Source organism: Thunnus maccoyii, chromosome 20, assembly GCF_910596095.1.
Source record: "Thunnus maccoyii chromosome 20, fThuMac1.1, whole genome shotgun sequence".
In the NCBI taxonomy this organism is placed as follows: Eukaryota; Metazoa; Chordata; class Actinopteri; order Scombriformes; family Scombridae; genus Thunnus; species Thunnus maccoyii.
Window position 1 is genome coordinate 10,119,927 of NC_056552.1, and position 21,228 is coordinate 10,141,154.

Sequence of the window (21,228 nt, forward strand, 5' to 3'; positions counted from 1 at the left end):
AGTAATTACGCACATCCAAACGTGGTACAGGAGCTGGATACAAAAAGAACAGCAATGAAAAGAAAGTAATGGTCTGCTCATTGTTAGCATGTCACGGCGTTAAGATCAGCTTAATGTGCTAAGAGAAGAGAAGCTGAATTCACTATGTTTCCAGTGAGCGGACTCTTACTCTCTGTTCATTGGGTTTAATTTAAAGAGACATTTCAGGGGTTAACATCTGCAAGAGCACAGGGAAATAATGTTACAGCTGCCACATACTGTCTATATGACTCACTGAGTTTAGAGTTACATACAGGAAGAACCCTTACACACACCTCACAACAACTAGCATTTAGCATTTTAGCTATCAGCTACCTTCAGCCTGGACTCGTTGTGTTAAAGACGACTACCTAAGATTACCACTTTATATATAAAAACCAACAAATATAAAAACAAAATCTATGTTCAACAAAATACACTTTTTTCTTTTTCTTATTTTTTCTCTCTAGTTAAACATTTAACTCAACATATGACATGTTTTTAAATTATTGTTTGTCCAAAAATGCACCAACTGTTATTATTTTCTTTTATGATGAGAAAAACAACTGACACCTGAATTAAATATTTTCATAAATTACCTTTAACACTATTTAACAGGTCTAACATAACATAGCTGGCTAGTATACAAGCTATTGTAATAACTATCTCATTTTATGGTTTAAAAAGTCATGTTTCATATCAGATCACACATATTTCATTTCAAACACAATAACATAAAACAAAGCTGCAATTATATTTCTCAACCTCAGTGTTTAAATATATAAACATTGATAGGAACACTGATGTGGTTCATCAATCAGGAGGTGGGCTGATTTGAACTAAAGTGTAGTCAGCTCTGCCCCTGCCAGGCAGTGCCGTGGTGGGTCGGTGGGTTGGGCTTATGTGGGCGGGGCAGGGCCTACCTGAGGGATAGCGCTCTATGACCGGCAGGTCGTCCAGTTGGAGGGTAGCATTGCCTCCGCTGCGGGTGAACCGAATTATGTGGTACTTCCCATCGTTGACAAACTTGGAGCTCTCCTCGATGTTGATGTCATCAGTGCCAACATTAAACACTACTCTAATGTTGCCTTTGTCCTGAAGAGGAGGAGGGGAGATATGAAAATGCTTCATGAGGAATGTAATTGTCTTAAAGAGCCAAGATTATCGCTCCCTTCAGGTCCGTTTTTATTGCACTATTTGCTTGTGTGTTCCCATGTGACTGTGACAGTGTGTGTTTTTGTGTCAACTACTTACTACTGACATTTTGGCCTTGTCTCTCTTGTGAAGAAGTTAATGGTTCTGTCCAAATACCCACACTTATGATATGCGAGTAGTCAAGTGCCTACTTGTGTGATATATTTCACAAACTGCCTCCAACGATTAAGTACCCTCCATTGAGCTCAGATGCTCTCTTGTTTTTGTTTTTCATTTCCACATAATGAATGGATAAGTAGAATCAACCATTCAGCATCACAGTTACGATCAGATACAATCAAACACACATTCGGGAGCAGAGAGGAGTAATACAGTTAATGAAGCCATTAAATCGACTAATGGAAATACGTATGTTTACTTCACATAGAAGAGACAACGTGATATTATTTTGAATGTTTTTGGTCTGATAACATCTTTAGCTGAAAAACATATTTGTCAATTATTTATGTATTGTCATGTCAGATATGCAATATTATTCTTATCAGTCTGATCCAGAAGAAAAGATTTTTGAGTGACAACCATCTGTGCAGGTTCTGCGATAACTGCGTAGTGTTTGGACATGAATGATAATATTCAGCTGAATTCAACATGTCATAAACTTCAACTTCCTCATGTTTTAATTACTGCAAACAGCTGGATTGGTGCTGCCAATGGAGCGTGGTGAATTGTGGGATACTGCTCGCTCCAAAGCAGAATTAGGATGGGTGTCAAATGAGCGTCAGTTCAATGCAGTTGCATTTTTCAGACGTGGGATACACTTGCTTTAAATCACAAGTGTGGCTATTGGGACAGACCAAATGTATCTCACAAGACTTCCTGGTTAAATAAGGGTTAAATAAAATTAATAAATGAAGCATATTCTGTCAGTGTATGCGTTGCAGAAATCAATTTCTCAAGGAAAGGCAACTTAAATGGTACACAAGTATAAAAATAATCACCATTTATTTTCTTGTCCTCCTGTTTGAAAGTGAGCATGTGTACTTACTATCTGCAGCTGAAGGTAGTCTCCCAGGCCAGACGCACTGTCCACCCGGAGCAGAATGGCGTGTTTCTGTTGGGTGCTGAATCCAAGGGCAAGCCGGTCTGCCCTGGTGCTCGGACGTTCATTAGGGGGCCATGTGTAAACCACCGCGCCTCCATCACGGCCAAAGATATAAGTGGTCCCAGCTGGTCCACACAGATAAAAAATGTAATTGCAAGCACATCTATACGCTATAAACAGTGCTATCTATCATCAGAGGTTCCCTACTGCAGGTGGCACCTCTGCCTGTTATCTTAATACAAGATGGCTGTATTGGAAAATAATAATAACAACTCTAAAATGTCACCCTTGACTGGCCCTCCACATATTTCTTGTTCCTCCAACCGATTGAAAAAAAATCAGTATTTTTCAAACTACTTCTCAAACTCACTGCAGGAGGCTGACTGTAATAACTGACTCACAATACAAGTAATGATTATTTGACTCACTGTAGGATGACTACATAATCATCAGGTCTCTTGCTTGTGGGGCCGGATAAGTATAATTTAGCATTTAAAGCTAGGAAATGTAAAGACGAGGGAGGCAAGAGTAGAATAACCAGCAAGACTTTGTGCAGGTAATGTTTTCGTGCCACTTCAGAATCAACAGTTGACAGTGCCCTCACGTGGCGGCTCTGATAAAATGCACACAAAATGCTTTGATTTGTTGTGTGTGCTCCAAATCAATCATCCAAGAGCACCAGTTATAAACCTACAGTTCTACACGTTAAAAGTTGAGGTTAAGGTTCAATTTAGTGTGGGTCTGCACTTCAAAGATAGTAACTGTAAGGATGAAGGTTTGACAGAGTCATATTTTTTTTACCTCAGTAAAAACACAATGTTCATGTGTCATCTACAAATGCAGGTTTACATCTGATGCTTTATAATCTAGATACCCAAGCAGATATTTACGATTTTTCACAGGTCATACATACAGTTAAAATTGTTTTTTGGGAGGGGTTTAAATATCTGAAAAACAAGAAGTAAAATAAAAATCCAACCCATCCTGCAGTCTACACCATGAAAAATTGAAATGATCTGTCATCCACCCACGTCTGGGAGAGAGAAAATGAAACCCACAGACTCACCATCATTGCACAGTGGCCCAGCATACGAAGTCATGCTGCAGTCGCAGGTGAAGCCCTCCCACTGCTGCAAACAAACTCCCTGATTTGAGCAGGAGTCTTCCTGACAGGTAGTGCTGGGACCTGCAGTAAGAGACGTGGCGGTGTGGGAGGGTGCAAAAGTTAGGAGAAGATAAACAGACACACTGTCTTGATTTTGTCTGGAGCCCAGTATGTCAGTACAGTATGGTTATATTTAGACCGCATTTCCTTGAAAGATTTTGCAGTTTGAAATGGGTGGGTAGTCTGTAGTGCTGCAATGGTATTATGATTAGTAGTATTAGTAGAAGATCATTGTGAGACTTGGATATTGTGGATAGGCTCCCATTTTTTTTAGATTTTAAACTTACAGAAGATGTTAGATTCTCTGTATAATCAACTGAAACTAAACTGGAATCTGTTCTGCTATGTGAAAAGAGCCAAATGTGGAAAGCATGCAGGTAGTGAGGCTAGATGAGTGGGGCAGGGACAGGAGGAGGAGTTAAACATAAGAGGGCAGAGTTATGTTTAAAGGCCTTCATCTCAATACTCTCTCTTCAGCAGTCTGTCACCATTCTCTCCCTGCCTCGTGCTAAAACCACACAGGAGGAGAATATTAAAGCTCTAATCTTATAGCTGAAATACACCAGGCACGGACACGACGCGTCACGTAGGCGGGGCGGAGCGGGATTTTCTACCTGCTACACAGACTCCGTCTCGGTCACTGCATGCATATTGAGTTTTGCTAAGTGATAATGTGGTTGGCTATGCAGGGTTTGGAAGCGTAGGCTATATTAAATTAATTACCAAGGTTGTTTTAACCACAGGATCATGGATACACATCGATTTGATTGATTTATTTTAATATGCGATGTTTTGGACTGTTGCGTTGCGTTGCCTCTGCTACAATAAGGTATTTATTTAATCATTTTCACAGTTTGTACTCATTTTTTTACACAGTTCTATGTAGTTCTTACCTGTTGGAGGGCTGCGTAACCACACACTGAGAAAAAAGAATAAAATAGACCAACCACGCAAAAATAGAGATGAGTCGCGCGACGCCCACGTGCGTGGTCAGTGTAGCAGCTTCAATTAATTATAATGATGGTGCTCTGCTGAGGCCATGCTGCGACAGACGTGTCGCTCCATGTCCGTACCCTGTGTATTTTGGCCGTCAGTCCTCCTTTGTTCCTCTTCTAACACGAGGCATGGAGGAAAGGGTGTGAAATGATTCACAAATGGAGTATTGAAGTTTAGGTTGGGAGTCAGTAGGAGGGGGGTTAGAAAGCATGCTGCTTGGCTACTCGGGTGGTGGAGCTGTGGTCAACTCAAGTCAAGCGGTGGTGATGTCACTACTGTGATGAAGTCACTATGGTGAGGCTAGGAGAGGATAGGTCACCTCTGACCTTTGACTCTGGATCACTGGGATCCACACAACACTGGACACCACTGGGTAGTTTCAACACAAGCATACATACACATACACACACACACACACACACACACACTCGCGCACACACGCACACACATACACACACACACATTTTCCCCACTCTCACACACGTGTCTCACATGCTCACACAAAGCGATATACCTTGCAAGTCAGCTTTCATCAATGTAACTTTTGTCAGCCAAACAAAAAAGCAAACAAGCAAATTAAGTTAGATGGTTAGTCAATGCACACAGATGCCTGTGAACTGCTGAAAGAGTGGAACAGAGAGAGAAAACACAGTGTGCACAAAGATAGAGGAAGAGATGAGAAGAAGAAAAGAGTAAAATTTACATCTAATAGACCAAAAGCTGTGTTAGTGGGTTATCCTTAATAACAGAGAGCATGACTTAAATGGAAACTGAAAGAAAAAACAATAGGGACATGGGACTGGTACACATGTGCCAATGTGTTTTCACCTCACCTTCACAGCCTCTTTCTACTTGTCCCATGGTTGCCAAGGCGTCAGCCAAAAGGTCAGGGAGCCGGCCATTTAGATCAACTGTTGCTAGGCAACCCTGAAATCCCTCGCGGGAGTGGACCAGCTTAGGCAGGTCCCGGTACATCTCTTTGGAAACACCCCCGATGTACAGATCACCTGTCGAGGAGCAACACAATGAATGGCAGCTTCATGAACTACTAATGCTCTGTCAGACTGTATCAATAAAGGGCTGAAACTAATGATTTTCTTTATTGATTGATCAATCCATTATTTTTTATTTTGTTTGTAAAAAGGAAAAAAAAATACCAACAAGTTCTGAGAGCCTGTCTTCAAATTGGTTGTTGTTTTCAACCAACAATCCAAAAAACAAGAAATAGTTTTAATAATCATCAATATATGTTCATAATTTGTCAACGTCAGCTTCTTCCCAAGAATTTAATATGTATATACTGTATGTGCAACTATGTGCATCCCTTCCTCCTAAATGAGCTACTGCTTGAAATGTATGTATGTGCATACCCTTTAGGTCGAGATTCTTGGCTCCCGTGGTGGTCTGCGTGGTGACCTTGGTGTCAATCTTGACCGTGTGGAGATTGTTAGTGTCTCGGGAAATGTGCACGTTGTGCCAGTGGTTGTCATTTAGAGGACTGTTGGAGTTGCCCTTGATCAGGTGTGCTCCATTGCCCAGGTCAGAGATGTAGTGAAGGTAGCTAGAAAGGGAACAAGGAAAGAAGAGATGAGAGGATTAAACAAGTCAGCAGTGAAAAGGCAAATGAATCATATTCGTGATGAAGAGCAACATGGGGTCATACACTTCAGGGTATTATAATCTGTCTTCCAAATTTTAATCTGTCTTGCAAAACGTAATTACAAGAATGAAGAAAAAAAGCTGTTTGACCTGTTAATTTTTCTTATTTGATATTTCAGCTCGGCAGTCAAGAACTTTAAATTTTTTTGTTCATCAAGGACAACGTTAATTGTCGTAAAAATGGCAACATTGGACATATTTCTGCAGGACAGATATTACAACACATACTCAACTACATTATTATTATTCATTAGTTTACCTTTTATTTGTTTTCAATGCATTTTTGTACACATCATTTTACATTATATGCACTAACTCAAAAAACATTGACTAAATACTACGCACTGTGCATTGTAAAGCTCACCCTTTAACCAGCTCTACCACTATGAAGTCATTGCCATCTCCCCTGTTGTAGAGAATAAGGCCGTCGGGGGAGGTTGTCTTGAACTGCATGAAGAGATGCATGGAGTAGTAGGCCTGTAGCGTGGGCAGCGTGACGAAACTGGAGCGCGAGCGGAAGGTGACGGGGTCTGCCACGATGGTCTTATAGCCGATAACAGCATTGAGCTCGCAGTAGTCAATGTCGCCGTTCTTACACAGGTCGATGTAGGGCATGCCGTTCAGCGTCAGGCCCTGAAGGTGGCCGATGAAATTGGAGGGCACGGCAGGAATGTAGCGCTTCTCCGTCACAATACCCGTCTCCACATTGTGGAACTCTAGCTGGGTGTGATCGCCCGCCATCTGACCTGGTGGTGGGGGGTAAACTTCAAAGATGAGGGCTACAGAAAGTTGTGTTTTAAGTGGAACTGTTCAAAACTAAAACAAATGCTAATACTGCTACTAATGTTTATTTCAATACATAAACAGATCTATTATTAACAGACAAAACACACTAATTTTATAATTATAGTTATAATTATAAAATATAGAACTACTATTTTCACTTACACAGGTACAGATGTTCTCTAAAAAAGGAATTAAAACCCTTAATGTTGGTCTTACAGCAATATATCCACTAATTTAAATAAATAAAAAAAGAATCAACAGGTAATTCACCAAATAAAACATTTTTACACAGAATTCAAGCAGATTACACATAAGTCTCAAAACCTGGGTGTAGTGTGGAGTATCATTTTGTGGTGAAAAGCTAGAGGAAGTTTAAGTTAGGCTGATGTGGTTACCTTCAACAGGCTGCATGTCGTCCACGGTGAGTTTGAGGCTCTTGCCACGCCGGACTACCCTCACTGTGTGCCACTCATTATCATTGAGGCCCGACCCCGCAAAGATGGTCTCTGGGCCTTTACCTACACATAGCCCAGAGCACCATTAACATATGCACATAGAGGTGGAGAGAGAGACAGACAGAGAGAGGAAAAGGAGACAGAGATGCAGAGAGACAGAGACAGAAAAAAAGGAGGAGCAGAAGAAGAAGCAGAAAGCCAGGCAGGTTGAATTCAAATTTAAGGACAAAAGCGAGGAAATGGGGTGTGGGAAATAGCGCAAGGAGGGACCATACATATCCTGGGGAAACAAACACCTCAGTGTCAACACACTCTCTCCACAGATAGACAGGCAGACAGATCTCTTTACAGATATGCCAGCAAGACAGATGATGTGACACAGACAGAAAGATTAACATAAATGGATGCCATGGACGCCTAAGATGGAGACTGTGAGTCACAACAAACCCACGCTGAGACAATCCATCTGTGGACAGATCACACCGCCATGATGACCACCTAATACTCACACATGCACAGACAGCACATTCACACCCCTTTGACTCCCAAACCGCTCCACAACCCTCACGCCCCCACACATATAACATATATTAGCCTCTGCGCCTGCATGCAGGATCTTTTTTTTTTTTTTTTTTTTTTAATTTTGCACAAGAGTGCAATACTGCAGTGAGCCTCATGGTGGCACTAGACACACAGTGGTATATTAGAGAGCTCTCCAAGGTGCTGATGTGCAGCAGAATGAGAGGAGCTGAGCTGTCCTCTCGTGATGTCTCTCTCTCTGCCCATCTACCAGCTCATATCTTCACATAGTTGACTGCACACATTTGACAGACTGACTGTTCCAAAAACCTCACTGTCCCCTTCCTCCTACTCACAACAAGCACCCCACCAACCTTGAACACAACACCCACCACCTCCCAACACACATAAACACTCTTCCCTCCTCCTCCTCTAAGCCCTGTTGGTTTGAGGAGTGTGAGTGAGTCTGCTTACAGTGACCTATAGGAGGTAATGATGGGGGAGGTGAGAAGTAAACTGACCCGAACGGATTCTGCTGCAGAAAATGTCAAGCATGCCTACATCACTCATGGAGGCACGCAAGCAGGGACACACACACACACACACACACACACACACACACACACAGGTAGAAAGAGAAAGAGAGAGGCAAACAGGCAGGCTGACACGCAAACATAATTAAATGTATGAGAAGTAAATCAAAATGGATACGGTAGTGTGAAATGCATGGGTGTGTGTTTTTACAGCTAAAAGAGTGTGTGGTGCATTCGGAGAGGACACAGGGTTCCCCTGAGGAGACTCAGCTGTGCTCTGGGCATGAGCATCTCATCCTGTTACCATGGATCACTGCCTAGCACTGAGTGAAGGAGAGAATATATGTATGTATGTGTGAGCATGTGTGTGTGAGTTTGTGCATATGTAACCGAGTACTCAAAGAATGAGCAGACTGATGTGAGAGTGAGGCAGTGATCTGTGTCAACCTGGGAGCCGGGAATGGCACAAACACACACACACACACACACACAAATGTGCACCTATTTTGGGCCAGTGCACTCCACCACACCATGGTGAGTTTTTAGCTACTAGCGATCACTGTGGTCAGCAGACAGTCGACAATCTGTGCTGTTAAACCAAAAGACAAATAGGCGAGACAATTCAAACAGAAAGAGAAGAGGGATTGTTTGCTGCAAGAGAAATACAATTCAAATCAAATTGAAGCTACTGGAGATTATAAGAGCAGGATAATGAAAACAAAATGATAAAAAGCATTTCATATTTCATTAGCTCTAAATAACAAATGGCTTTGCTGCTGGATAAGCCTCAAATCTCTCCAATGCTAAAGCTTTTATTTGACTGCTGAGTGGACTATTTCAGTGGCGCCTCGCTGTTAAATAAATTTTTTCTTCCCCCTCGAAATATCAGATGTATAATTTATTGTATGCACACGGTGTGCCAGAAAAGTGGCTGCCTACTGAAATGTTCATTGAGACAACCGGTCTAAAATTGTCCGACAGACATGCGGGATAGCAACAGTGCTGTGTGGCTAGTAGGGTTTCTATGGCAACTGCAGTCGTCCATTTCACCACCTCTTTGCCATCACGGAGCATTCGTCTCCCTCTCTCGCTTTCTCTGTGGTCGTGACAGAGAGAAACTCCACGTGAGGGAATTAAACTTCATCAGGGATTCAGATCCACTCACAGCAGCATGAACAGAAACACACACACACACACACACACACACACACACACACACATTCTCACACAGGAAAACACATCCAGAAAAACACACACACTCACAGATGGGCAACGAAAAGAATACAGAATGAACAGAATGCACTCTCTTATACACACAAACACACACTAAACACACTGAATGAAACACTACCCAAAAATCCCTCATGTACTGTTTAGAGAGAAACAACAAGCAAACAAAGAAAGCTACCAGACAGACGCTGGGATGAAGGTGCGACAGAGAGAAACAGAGTGATAACACGTCTTTTGTCTCCGGCATGAAGGAGAAGTAATTAGCCTGCAGCTCTGAGTTGCATTTATCCACTCTGTCTCTTTAGTTCCCACTTTTCAGCGCACCTAATTTTACCTGAACACCTCATACTCAGATTTTGTCCTTCTTCTTCTCTTTCTTTTTTTTCCCCCTCCCTTCCTCCAACCCCCACCGTCCTCTCTTCCGTCTATCCTTCTTTGCTAAAATGGCCGACCTGGAAAACCCTGGCCCTCAGCAAAAATCGCACCACTCCTGTGGTGTAGCTGAACATGCAGACACAAACACGCATATGTGCACCTCCCCTTCTCCGACACACACACTCATACACACATATATGCACACAGACACATGGCACAAAGATATGTTGAATCAGAGATTAAGATCAGATGGACTGATGAGACAGAGAGATTGAAAAGTAGTCAGACATTAACAAAAACACACACACACACACACACTGCCGCACACACACAAACATACTGAGGAGGAAGAGGAAGGGGGAGGGGGGGGTTAGGTGAGATGGAGGATCACTTACTGGATGTACAGTTTATCCTGATACAGTCTGGAGGGAGAGCAGAGCAGAGGGTTAATGCTGCACACATACACATACTCTCCACGCCCTGGGGACGCACACATCGACACACCCTGCACGCATTTACAAACACGCACACACACACACTGCTGAGAAAACACACACTCTCCTTTGTCACAGGACCTCAAGCTGGACCGTGCATTTTCTTACAACAGTGTGTAACAAAATTCAAAATGTGACACTTTGGTTTTCAGCCAGGAGAGAATAAACTCTAGAAAAACCTGGATTTTTATTGGATCTTTACATGGAACAGCTAAGGAGAGCGGTGTATCCCAGCATGAGCTGTGTGCTCATTGGCTGCTCTGGCCTGGGCGACAGATTCAGTCACCAATCAAAAGCACCGGGAGACTGAGATGGGTTATGTGTGTCACTTTGTCTGATGACATCGAACACATCCCACAATTTTTGTCGCCTATCCAGAGCACAAATCTCCGCAAATGGCCGGAAGATTCAGCCCCATCATGATTATTATTATTACTGTTTTTTTTTTTTTTTTTTTTTTTTTACCCATGATGCCTTGGTGTGTCATGTGGCGTCAACCACAGAAAAGACGTGGCTGCAGACAACCAGAGACCAACACATGCACCCCTCTGTGCGTCTGTGTGTGTTATCATGTGAATGTGTTTTTTCAATCAATGTGAAAATGTGTGACTGTAAAAGAGCGAGGCTGGAAATGTGTTTAGCAGTTGAACTGTGGGAGAGAAATGTACAAAAAAAAAAATAGAGGGATGTGTTTTTCCTGCAGTTATGTGTGCGGTGTATGATTTGTGAGTCTTTGTGTTGATTGTTTTAAGGTGTTAGGGATGCACAGGTCCACTGGGAGTGAGCAGAGAATGCAGCTTGAGGCTTGACCCTCTGTTCAACACGAAAACAGTACTACTAACCTTCACTTGTGTGTGTATTTTTGAAGTTAAGCTATATATATATACACCATAAAGTGAATCCAAATGCTATAAAGTTTCTTTCAAAGCCTGTGAAACCCATGTGAATATATCAAATATAAACAGCGCAGTAGAATTATCAGTGCTATCTGTTTTCATTACGGTATCTATAGAAGTTTATTTTCCTGGGATAACATATTATTAATCAACATTTAATGACATTCCTATGCCAAGAGGCCAGTATTAGCTGCATTCCCCTGACAGGTAATTAGAATAATGTTTGAGAATCTACATGTGAACGTTTGTGTGTGTGGACATGTGTGTACCTAGGTTGACAGTGAGTCGGACACGGCCCCCATCCAGCTCCAGACGGAGGGTGTCTGCGGAGTTACGGGATGTGGTTGCCATGAGAACGCCATAGGCCCGCTGGGAGCGAAACCGTAGCGAGACGTCCTCCGCCTCAGTGTGCATCGCCACAGGCAACTGCACCTTCATAAACTTACTGCCGTCGTACGACAGGATAGTCGCATCTGTACATGATGCACAGAGAGAGAGAGAGAGAAAGAGAGAGAGACAGGGAGACAGACAAGGACGCAGTGAGAGAGGAAGGGAGGATGTGCGGAGGAGAGCGAAGTGAGTAGAAACACGAAAAAAAACACAAAAAAAGATAAAAAAGATGATTGACAAGGAGAAAATACACGAGGTGGGAGGAGACAAAAGCAGTTTGACGTTGAGTGAATCAGATTTAAACATGACAAAGTACGTCGCAACATGGCTACACTCCCTCGTTCCCCGCCACGTCATGTTGAAGCTCAGAACCTGTTCCTACAAAATTACCCCATCACTCCCCACCCTTAATTCATCGTCACTCCCTCCGCCTTACAAAAGAGGATGTAAAAATAGCCGCAGCTGGTTGGCTGGCCCTATTATCCGGTTAAATCAGAATGCATGGCGGTGAGTGTGTTAGCCACCGTTGCTGACATCCCAGACCCTGGAGTCATAATGTAACAAGCTCAGGTGATCCCGCTTTAATGTCTTTTGCATACTCATTTACATATTCATAATCTTCTCTCCCTGCTACCTGCTGGGGCCAGTCCCCGACCGCTAAACTGTTTACCTCTGAGGACCCTGTTTTTTATTGGCCAATTACATACACAGCTAAACACACTCTCTATGTCGTTGTCTTTATCTCTCCCTCTCTTCCTTCTTTCTTTCTTCTTGTATCTCTCCATTCCATTCCTACTTTGCTTTCTCTCCCTTTCACTCTCCCTGTTTCCGTGGGAGACTGTTGGAGCCAAGGCAAAAACAAGAGAACAGGAAGAGAGGGAGGCCTCATGAATACTGATGAGCTAAGAAGGAGGGAAAGAGAGAGAGATAGTGTGTGTGTATGTGTGTGTGCATGTCAGAATAAGTGAGTGAATTTAAGTGTGAACAGAGGAGGGTTTAGTAAAGTGAGCGCAAGAGGAGAGAAAATAGGGACAGAGCAAGACAGAGAGAAAGGAGGGGAGGAAAGGGAGAAAAGCTCTTGGCTAAAATGCAAATGAACCCTCATTAACTTGAGGAAAAAAGAAGGTGGTTGGCCTGTTATATCACAGATAACATAACCAACAGCCACACATACACCCATCCAAGCGCACACACACACACACACACGTACACACACACACACACACACATTTCTGATAAGGGAGACAGCTGACTAAATTTTCTACACCACAGCACCTGACTCACTACCAGGCAAATAGAGGAAGGAAGGTTAGAGAGAAGGAAAGTATGGAAGCCCATTTCTGTCAGGAAAAGAAAAAAAATTGGACTTCAGTGCAAAACACACTGGCTGTGTCGCATACCGTTGCATCACTTGATGCCTGTAGCACACACCAGATGCAGACCGTAAAGACAGAAAAAGTAGATAAAGGATAAGGTTGGTCATATTATATATTTCCTGTCCGTGGCACTCACAGCCCCAAGTACGCCGGTTCCTACTGAAGACATCAATCTTTAAAATGGGTCACAAATATATAGTTTTGTCTTCAAAAAGGGCTCAGTAATTTCCTAAAACAGCTGGCTATTGTTGTTTTTAGCAAACCTATTACTCAAATAGGAGTGTTTTGGTGCCCAAGTTTATGGCAGCAGGATGGAGTGTGTGGCATTGCCCGTGTTTATGGTAATAAAGTAATATGTCACCCAGTGCAGCAATGTGTCTAATTTATGTGTTTTTAATAGTTTTTGGACAGAAAATAGAGGAAACAACAAGGTAAAAAGCACATAAGGCTTTGACTACACATAATTCTTGTTAATAGGATGAATTCATTGTTGGTTTTGGTCTTTCCATAAGATTTCTTGACAAGAAAACTATAGAATATCACCAGACTTATCCTTTAAGGTGTGATAGCTGTGATTTCCCAGTACTGAGAGCAAACATGAAAGAATTAATGCTTTTCTAGAGGGTCGAGGCATGTTGATGCATCGACACTCACCAATGCATAGAAAACAATAGTCAGTGTTTGGACATGTTTCATACCCCGTCTGTACTGTAAGTGTTAGCTGGACTTTAAAAAAAGTCATAATTTTGACTCAGCAAATCCATATTTTGACTTATTATGTTATAGTTTTGACTCACTATCTTATAATTCTGTATTAGTAGTTGTAGTAAGAAGTATCTCTTAATTTTGACTTTCATTCTCATAACTTTGAGTTAGTATCTCATAATCTTTCACTTATTTTGACTATCCATGAGTAAGTTTATTTTTGTCATTCCTGAAAAAAATTGATTTTTTTTAAGAATATGAACGTAGATTAAAGAAGGGCAACCGTATATTGACTAAGACATACGTTAGGCTTATCCATATTTCAATATGTGTTTTAAAGAAGTTTGAAAAAATAAAAATAGGTTGACTATAGAATTTGTTTTGTATTGAAAAATTAAGAGTCATTTACATTTTTGTAATTCATAACATTACATCTCTTCTTTTTTTCTTTTCGTGGCAGGAATGGGCTTCCATAGAGAAAGCAGGGCAGCAAGCAGGAGGAAAGAACTGGAAATGTGTTAAGAGATGTACAACTGTGACAGCAGAAATATGTCTGGGACCACTTTTTTACAAAATAGAAATTCATCTCGGAGCTGAGAGTGTGGCAACCATCTTTGTTCATTAAGGAAGAGAGAGAGAGAGGGGGAACAAAGGAGAGTGAGAGAATGAGGGAGGAGAAAAAAGGGAGGGAGAAACCGCAGGTAGAAGGCGTAAACATGGCCAATCACTCTCTCCATCTGCTTGTCCATCTGTGCTTCCTTTAATCCACTGAACCACCAGTTAGTGACCCCTCAATGCACACAGAGAGGGATGAAGAAAGATATAAAGAGGAAGACAGACTAAGAGAAAGAGAGAGAGGGGGTGCATTGCTATGATAAACATACACTGCGGATGTTTGTCCTCAGAAATAAAACATTTTCATATCAACACCCTTCAGAGCATGTGTGTGTGTGTATGTGTGTGTGTATATATCTCCTGTTAGATGATAGTACAGTCATCACTTGAGACGCGTCAGCAGTTGTGGCACGAATAACATTTCTTCTCTTCTCCTTGTCTGACTCCATCTTGCTTCTTTCAACAGGCCTGTATCAGTCCCTCTGCCAATCTTTCCTACTTTCCATTTTCTCTCTCTCGGTCCGAGTTCATACCTTTTCTCATAACTCTCTCTCTCTGTCAGATTTTCTACTCCCGTCTCCCATTCCTCCTCATCTTCTCACCTGCTGTCATATGGCGGTTCCAGCCCGGTGGTTCCACCCTCCTCTGTCACAGCTCCTGCTCCCTGCTTTCTGCACATTTCCTCTCCCATCGATTCCCAGTCTCTACATCCTATAGCAGTCCAATACTCCTGTCTGCAGCTCTGCTTCCTCCAACCTCCTCTCTTTCACCTCTGTTGCTCCTCTCCATTCCCTGCCTCCATCTTACTCTCAATTTCAGATAGAAAATGTGTGTTTCTGAATAAAAAGAAGATACAGCCAAAGATAGAAAACCTGCTCTATTATTATTTTTCTTGGAAAGCTTGCCCTTATTTTCTATCTCCCACTAACCCTACCTACTTTCTACCTGTCATCCTCTTTTCATTCTCACCTTCCTATTCTCCATATCCACAACATAGTGGCGGGGAAACCTACTGAAAATCAATTTGCAAGCCTTTTTATGTGAATAATGGTTTTGCTGCATTTTTATCAGCCATAAATCTTTATGAGGGTACCTTTTTAGCGCACATCAGAGTAAGTGCTATCAAAGTGATGTAATCTGTATTCGGATAGGCTAACTTAAAGGTATAATGAATAAAGATTTTATTGTTTAATATAACTGATGATCATAATATATATTTTCAGCGGTTGATTGAGTTATTTCTGACTTTAAAACTTCAGATTTTCTACCCCATACCATCTGTTCTCTGTCACTCATCCCTTTGACATTACACTATGTTCTCAAGCCAGAAAGGAAATAATAAAGCTGCTATTATGTGTTTTGCATCATGATATGAATTTCTCACTAAATGTTGCTGTTAAGTAAATGCAAATTACTATTCAAGCTGCCACTAGTCCAGTTTAAGTATTTATCATGTCCTTTTCTCTATGACCTCCTACTATGTTACTCTCACCTCTCTCACAGGAGCGTCCCAGGTAACCCGTCCCGGAGCAGTCGCAGACGTAGCGGTTCCATCCTTCCCTGCAGTTGCCGTTGTGCTGGCAGGGGTTGGAGAGGCACTGTTTTGGTGGCTCTCTGGAGCATGAGGGCTTCACGCCTACTGCCCTCTGGGCTTCTGCCAGCCGCCGGATGTCTTTACTCTGCCCGTCCACAAACAAGTCTCTGACACAGCCCACATAACCGTAGTTCAACAGAGCTGTCCACACCTGAGGAAAAGGTCAGTCGTGTTGAGTAGTTTCACTGCATGCACAGTAACTATTAAAACAGGAATGTGACAACATTTTTCAGTTGCTTGATGGTACACTAAACTCAAAATTAAATTGTGTTTGGCACAGTTAACAACTACAACTGCCAGCTACTTGTAAGATATTTTGTCATAATTTCACGCTGCTGTTGGTTTTATTTATTTATTCCTTACACAAGTTGTACAAGTCAGGTGTTCCAATTCAATTACTTATTGTATTAAGTAAAAATTTGCTGAGCGTTTTGAAAATTAAAACTGCAAACTAGTTTGTTTCAATCCAAATTTAGGTCTAGACTGCAGTCTAGAATGAAAATGTGCAACAAATATCTGTACTCCTTGGCTATATGTTGTGTATGTTGTGTTTTATATGTATATTTTATGTCTTATATTTATATTTACATATATACATAATCCTAATCCTGTCAATTTTATATTTCAGTGTAACTATTTTTAATTACAGAAGTTAAAAAACATATCGCTCTTCAACATTTCTCTTTACTTCTGTTGCAAATAATAATAAAAGAGACGGTTACTGATCAGTTTGTAAAATCCCATCGAAAAAGAAACAAATATAAGAAAAGCAGCAAAGACAAATTGGACAACATGTAAATGACAACAGAGCACAACAAGCTGGGAAAAACTCTAATCTAATCTAATTTAGTCTGATCGGAAAAGATCTGATATAATAGCTCAAAGAATGATTTTTTTATATGTTGGCTTAGAGTTACTCATTACTTACAGTATATCAACTAAGGCTGCAACTAACAATTTTCATTTGATAATCTGACGACTATTTTCTTGTTTAATCGATGAATCCTTCAGTATAAAAACAGCAAAGACTGAAAAATGCACATCTCAATTTTCTAGAGCTCATGGTAAGAAATAGTTTTTTCCCCTGACCAATCAGCCAAAACCCAAAGACACTCAATTTACCATCATGTAAGATATGAAACCTGCAAATTCTACAATAGGAGCATCAAATGCTCATCATTTTTGATTGGAAAATTACTTAAGCAATCATCTGATTATCAAAACAGTTGCAGATTGACGGACTGATTAATCAACTAATTGAGCTTTGTATGTCATACTGTAGATATGGACAGACGCACAACATCAACACGCACCTCTGTAGGGAAGATGAGTCCAGCACGGTCCTCAGGTAGTCCTCCCAGGTAAAGCATGTCATCCAGGTCCAGGATCTCACTGTCTCCTGGTGCCGTGTACGCAGTTCGCACACTGTTCACTGAGATGGTTCCTGAATACACCACGAGACATCAAAACAACATCAGTAATCATTATGACCTTCAGTGTGAACATCCTCATTACAATCATCACCACCACCATTGTGACTGTCATCATCATCATCATCATCATCTTTATCATCATTGAAATCGTCATCGTCTTTCCCCCCCCTCTCTCTTTGTACTCCTCCTCATCATCATCACCACCACCCATCACTGCTGTAATCAGAAGTTATGCAAATCTAAAACTACACAAGCCTTAGTCATCACTTAGTTCAGTTCAGGCATACTACTTTAAAAGTGCTATGTCCAACATTTTGTCATCGATAAATCATTAATACATTCATTTTTAGACATTAGTACACTTATAGTAAACAAACGAGACCCTCACTGAGAAAACTGGCAGCCTCTACTGTAAGTTTCTAGACTGTAATCAACATGCAGACTATGACTACATCCCCGGCTGAAAAAACCATTTGTGAAAGACAACAAAATGTACTGTTTAAGGTAAATGTGCTAAAAGGAAGAGATGGGAGATTAAAAACCATCACATCACATGTCTCTATTTACCTGATAGTAGCCAGTATTTATCACAGGAAGCATGGGGTTTATGATGAATGAGGTCATAATTTTGAAAAGCATTACTGCACTACAAGATGAGAGCTAGAAATGCTGCCTCACACTTGTATCCCTCTGCCAACCAGTCAAGTTGCAGTTGTCTGTCTAGACTCATATAATATATATATATATATATATATATACATATAATATAAAAATAGTTGTAGTGAAGACTTTGAAGGAATTTAAAAGGTATTTAGTGTATTTTTGGCAAAATGGAAGTTATCACTATATTGATATGTATGATTCCAGTGAATAATTTCCAGTGAGAAACATGCTGTCTTCACTTAGAGACTATTTTTTACAGAGGAGTACTGAGGACTGATAGAGAGCTTTGTCACATGGTGCAACGATAATCACCTGAAGCTCAATATCAGCAAAACCAATGACGTTGTGGTGGACTACCAGAGGAACAGGAGGCTCCCTGTCCTGGTTGTCATCCAGGGAGAGGAAGTGAAGAGGGTGGACTTACACAAGTACCAAAATGCAAAGAAGCTACAAATTCTAAAACGTGGAAGCTTCACACACATCTTCAACCCGGCAGCACAGAAAATCTATACAGTCACCACAGTTTCAAGGTGGGCACTCAAGTTAATTGTCACCAATTCAATATCTGACCAAAATGTGAAATATGGTCACAATCTCCCCTTCTGTTCCTGAGTTATGGAGTTATAGCGAAGTCGACTTTTGACCTTTTGGATATAAAATGTCATCACTTCATCATTTTATCCTATTAGACATTTGTGTGAAACTTAATCATAATTAGCATATGAATTCTTGAGTTATAGCCAAAAACGTGTTTTGTGAGGTCAAAGTGACCTTAACCACCAAATTCTAATCAGTTCATCCTTGAGTCCAAGTGGATATTGTGCCAAATTTGAAGAAATTCCCTCGTGGCACTCCTGAGATACTGTGTTAGCGAGAATCGGACAGACGGACAACCCGAAAGCATAATGCCTCCGGCCATGGCTGTTGTGGGTGTGGAGGCATAAAAAGGCTACCAACTGCTTTGATTATAGTCGTAATTGTTATGGTAATTAAACCAACACATTACAATAAATTTGACAATGCTACTACTGTATTTTGATTGTGTTAAAATGGTCTATACAGCACACTTAAAATCAGATTCAATAACGACAGTTTGAATTCAATACAGACAGCAGGCAGATGGAAGCCAAAAAAGAAGAGTTGAGAGAGCAGTGAGTGTACCTGAGCGCCCGTCCCTCTGGAAGTCCACGTGATACCATTCTCCGTCATTGACCTTCCTGTCGATGGCCTTGGTTTTGGTGGTCCCTGAGCCCATGTCCAGCAGTAAGTACAGGTGCCCATCCAGCATCTCAATGGCAAAGAAATCCACCTGTAAGTCAAACAGATACAGCATCAGTATTCTGTATAAAGCAGGGAAGTTGATGGCTGGCAATTAACATGCTAATTATAGCTGCAAGTTACAAAAAGGAGATTAGACTCCAGTCTAACCATTTTTTATCAGGTTTCCTGTATAAAGTTGTTCAGATTTAGTGGAGATTTTGGAAAATACATTGTATAAAATTGGAATTTTACCAAATGTCAATATAATGGCCATTTGTATTTGTGGGGAAATAAGGATTTCTATACTGCTTAGAGTCATGATTCTGGTGGCCAAACCCAAATTTTCAGTGAAAATCACAAATCCGGTGTTACTAAAGGAAAAGGTACAGATGATTATAATAATGATTAAAGGTAGAGTAGTGATTCTTGAGAAAGATTGTTGATATTTGAACTTAACACCCAAACAAATACACCCCCCGCTTCGTGCTCCTTCAGAGGCTCCACCCCCCCAAATTCATGGATGCACATTGCCATGGCAACAACACTTACAACTGGGCTGGCTGACCTAAAGAGAGATATGGCGTCAGATGTAGAGTCACTTCTGTTCCTCTCATACATTATCATGAGCGGAAAAAATGTTTCATCTCATGTGAACACAACAGTCCATCTACACTTTCCGCCTCTCTGCGGCCTCCCAGCTTCTCACTCGACCTGCGTTCAGCATCTCTGTCCACAAGAAGCAGCCGTCTGTCAGCTGCAGCTCCCGGGGAGCTGAGAGGACAGCGGCCGGACAAACTGTCAACCAGGCTGACTGACAGCAGAAATTTACTGAACCAAAATAGTTTTTGTGTCGGCTCCACAGGAAGAAATCATCAGTGTTTGTATTTATTGATTAATTGATTTTATTTCCCCACCCACTGTAGCGAGTGAGGGGAATCTGCCTGTAGTGAAACAGACAAGCTTACAGAAAGACTGTAAGCCTTGACCAATCAATGTAAGTACAGTTAATAAGTTCAAAACACATATACAGCAGGATATTTGTGTTATTTAACCCTTCTATTGTGTTAGGGTCAAATTTGACCCGTTTTCAAGTTTAGATGTGTGAAACATACTTTTATTTTTTTCTGATCAAAACAAGGCTTCGTTAACATGGCCTACAGAATATGATAAAACACATTTTGATTTTTTTTTCTTTTTTTTAAATGCCTATAAAAAAAAAGTTACATCTGTTGTGTTATGGGTCAAATTTGACCCGGTAGTAATTATGGGTTGGGATCTATTTCTTGCCGAGAAATACATATTAACTGATGCCAAACCATCATGAATAACAAAAAATACAACAAAACAAAAATAATTGTAATAAAATCCTATACAAAATAGTATAATAATATTATGTAATGATACTAAAATTATGATTCATGCCAAGGAAGCGTGTTGACTTGAATTCAATTGTAGAGTGACACGTAGCAAATATGATCCCAAGCACAACCCCCCCTCCCCTTCACCCCAGCTTTATAGCAGTATATAGATTTGGGCTTTCTCGTGCTTTATTTCTCACATCTCACCACACATCTGGCACAACATGCACACACGCACACACACACACACACACACACACACACACACACACACACACACACACACACACACACACACACCATGCCAGGGATGATCATTAACCTCTCATGGTCTTATAATGTATTTGCCTGTTCTGTTCATCATAAGCAATAAATTAGATAAATTTAGCCTATTTTAAACTAAAAACGATTTGTACATTGTAAATGTGGTCTAAGGTACATAAAATATCAA

General features: G+C 41.1%; 1 protein-coding gene and 1 long non-coding RNA gene across 9 annotated transcripts in view; one reads left to right on the forward strand and one right to left on the reverse strand.

The window, feature by feature from the left end:
- Positions 1 to 21,228, reverse strand: part of nrxn1a (neurexin 1a) — a 62,055-nt gene that overhangs the window by 10,974 nt on the left and 29,853 nt on the right. For all 8 annotated transcript variants that reach the window (XM_042396777.1, XM_042396781.1, XM_042396780.1 and 5 more), the window contains 12 exons: positions 19,321 to 19,468; positions 17,377 to 17,507; positions 15,962 to 16,214; positions 11,653 to 11,856; positions 10,389 to 10,415; positions 7,277 to 7,399; positions 6,460 to 6,841; positions 5,807 to 5,997; positions 5,270 to 5,443; positions 3,342 to 3,461; positions 2,219 to 2,400; positions 942 to 1,113 (listed from right to left, as the gene is read on the reverse strand). In XM_042396777.1, the coding sequence (XP_042252711.1) occupies positions 942 to 1,113; positions 2,219 to 2,400; positions 3,342 to 3,461; positions 5,270 to 5,443; positions 5,807 to 5,997; positions 6,460 to 6,841; positions 7,277 to 7,399; positions 10,389 to 10,415; positions 11,653 to 11,856; positions 15,962 to 16,214; positions 17,377 to 17,507; positions 19,321 to 19,468 (2,107 nt within the window). The remainder of the gene's footprint in view (positions 1 to 941; positions 1,114 to 2,218; positions 2,401 to 3,341; positions 3,462 to 5,269; positions 5,444 to 5,806; positions 5,998 to 6,459; positions 6,842 to 7,276; positions 7,400 to 10,388; positions 10,416 to 11,652; positions 11,857 to 15,961; positions 16,215 to 17,376; positions 17,508 to 19,320; positions 19,469 to 21,228) is intronic.
- LOC121886629 lies at positions 16,142 to 19,349 on the forward strand. Its single transcript, XR_006092795.1, has 3 exons — positions 16,142 to 16,225; positions 17,346 to 17,424; positions 19,268 to 19,349. It is a non-coding gene; the product is annotated as an uncharacterized LOC121886629 (long non-coding RNA).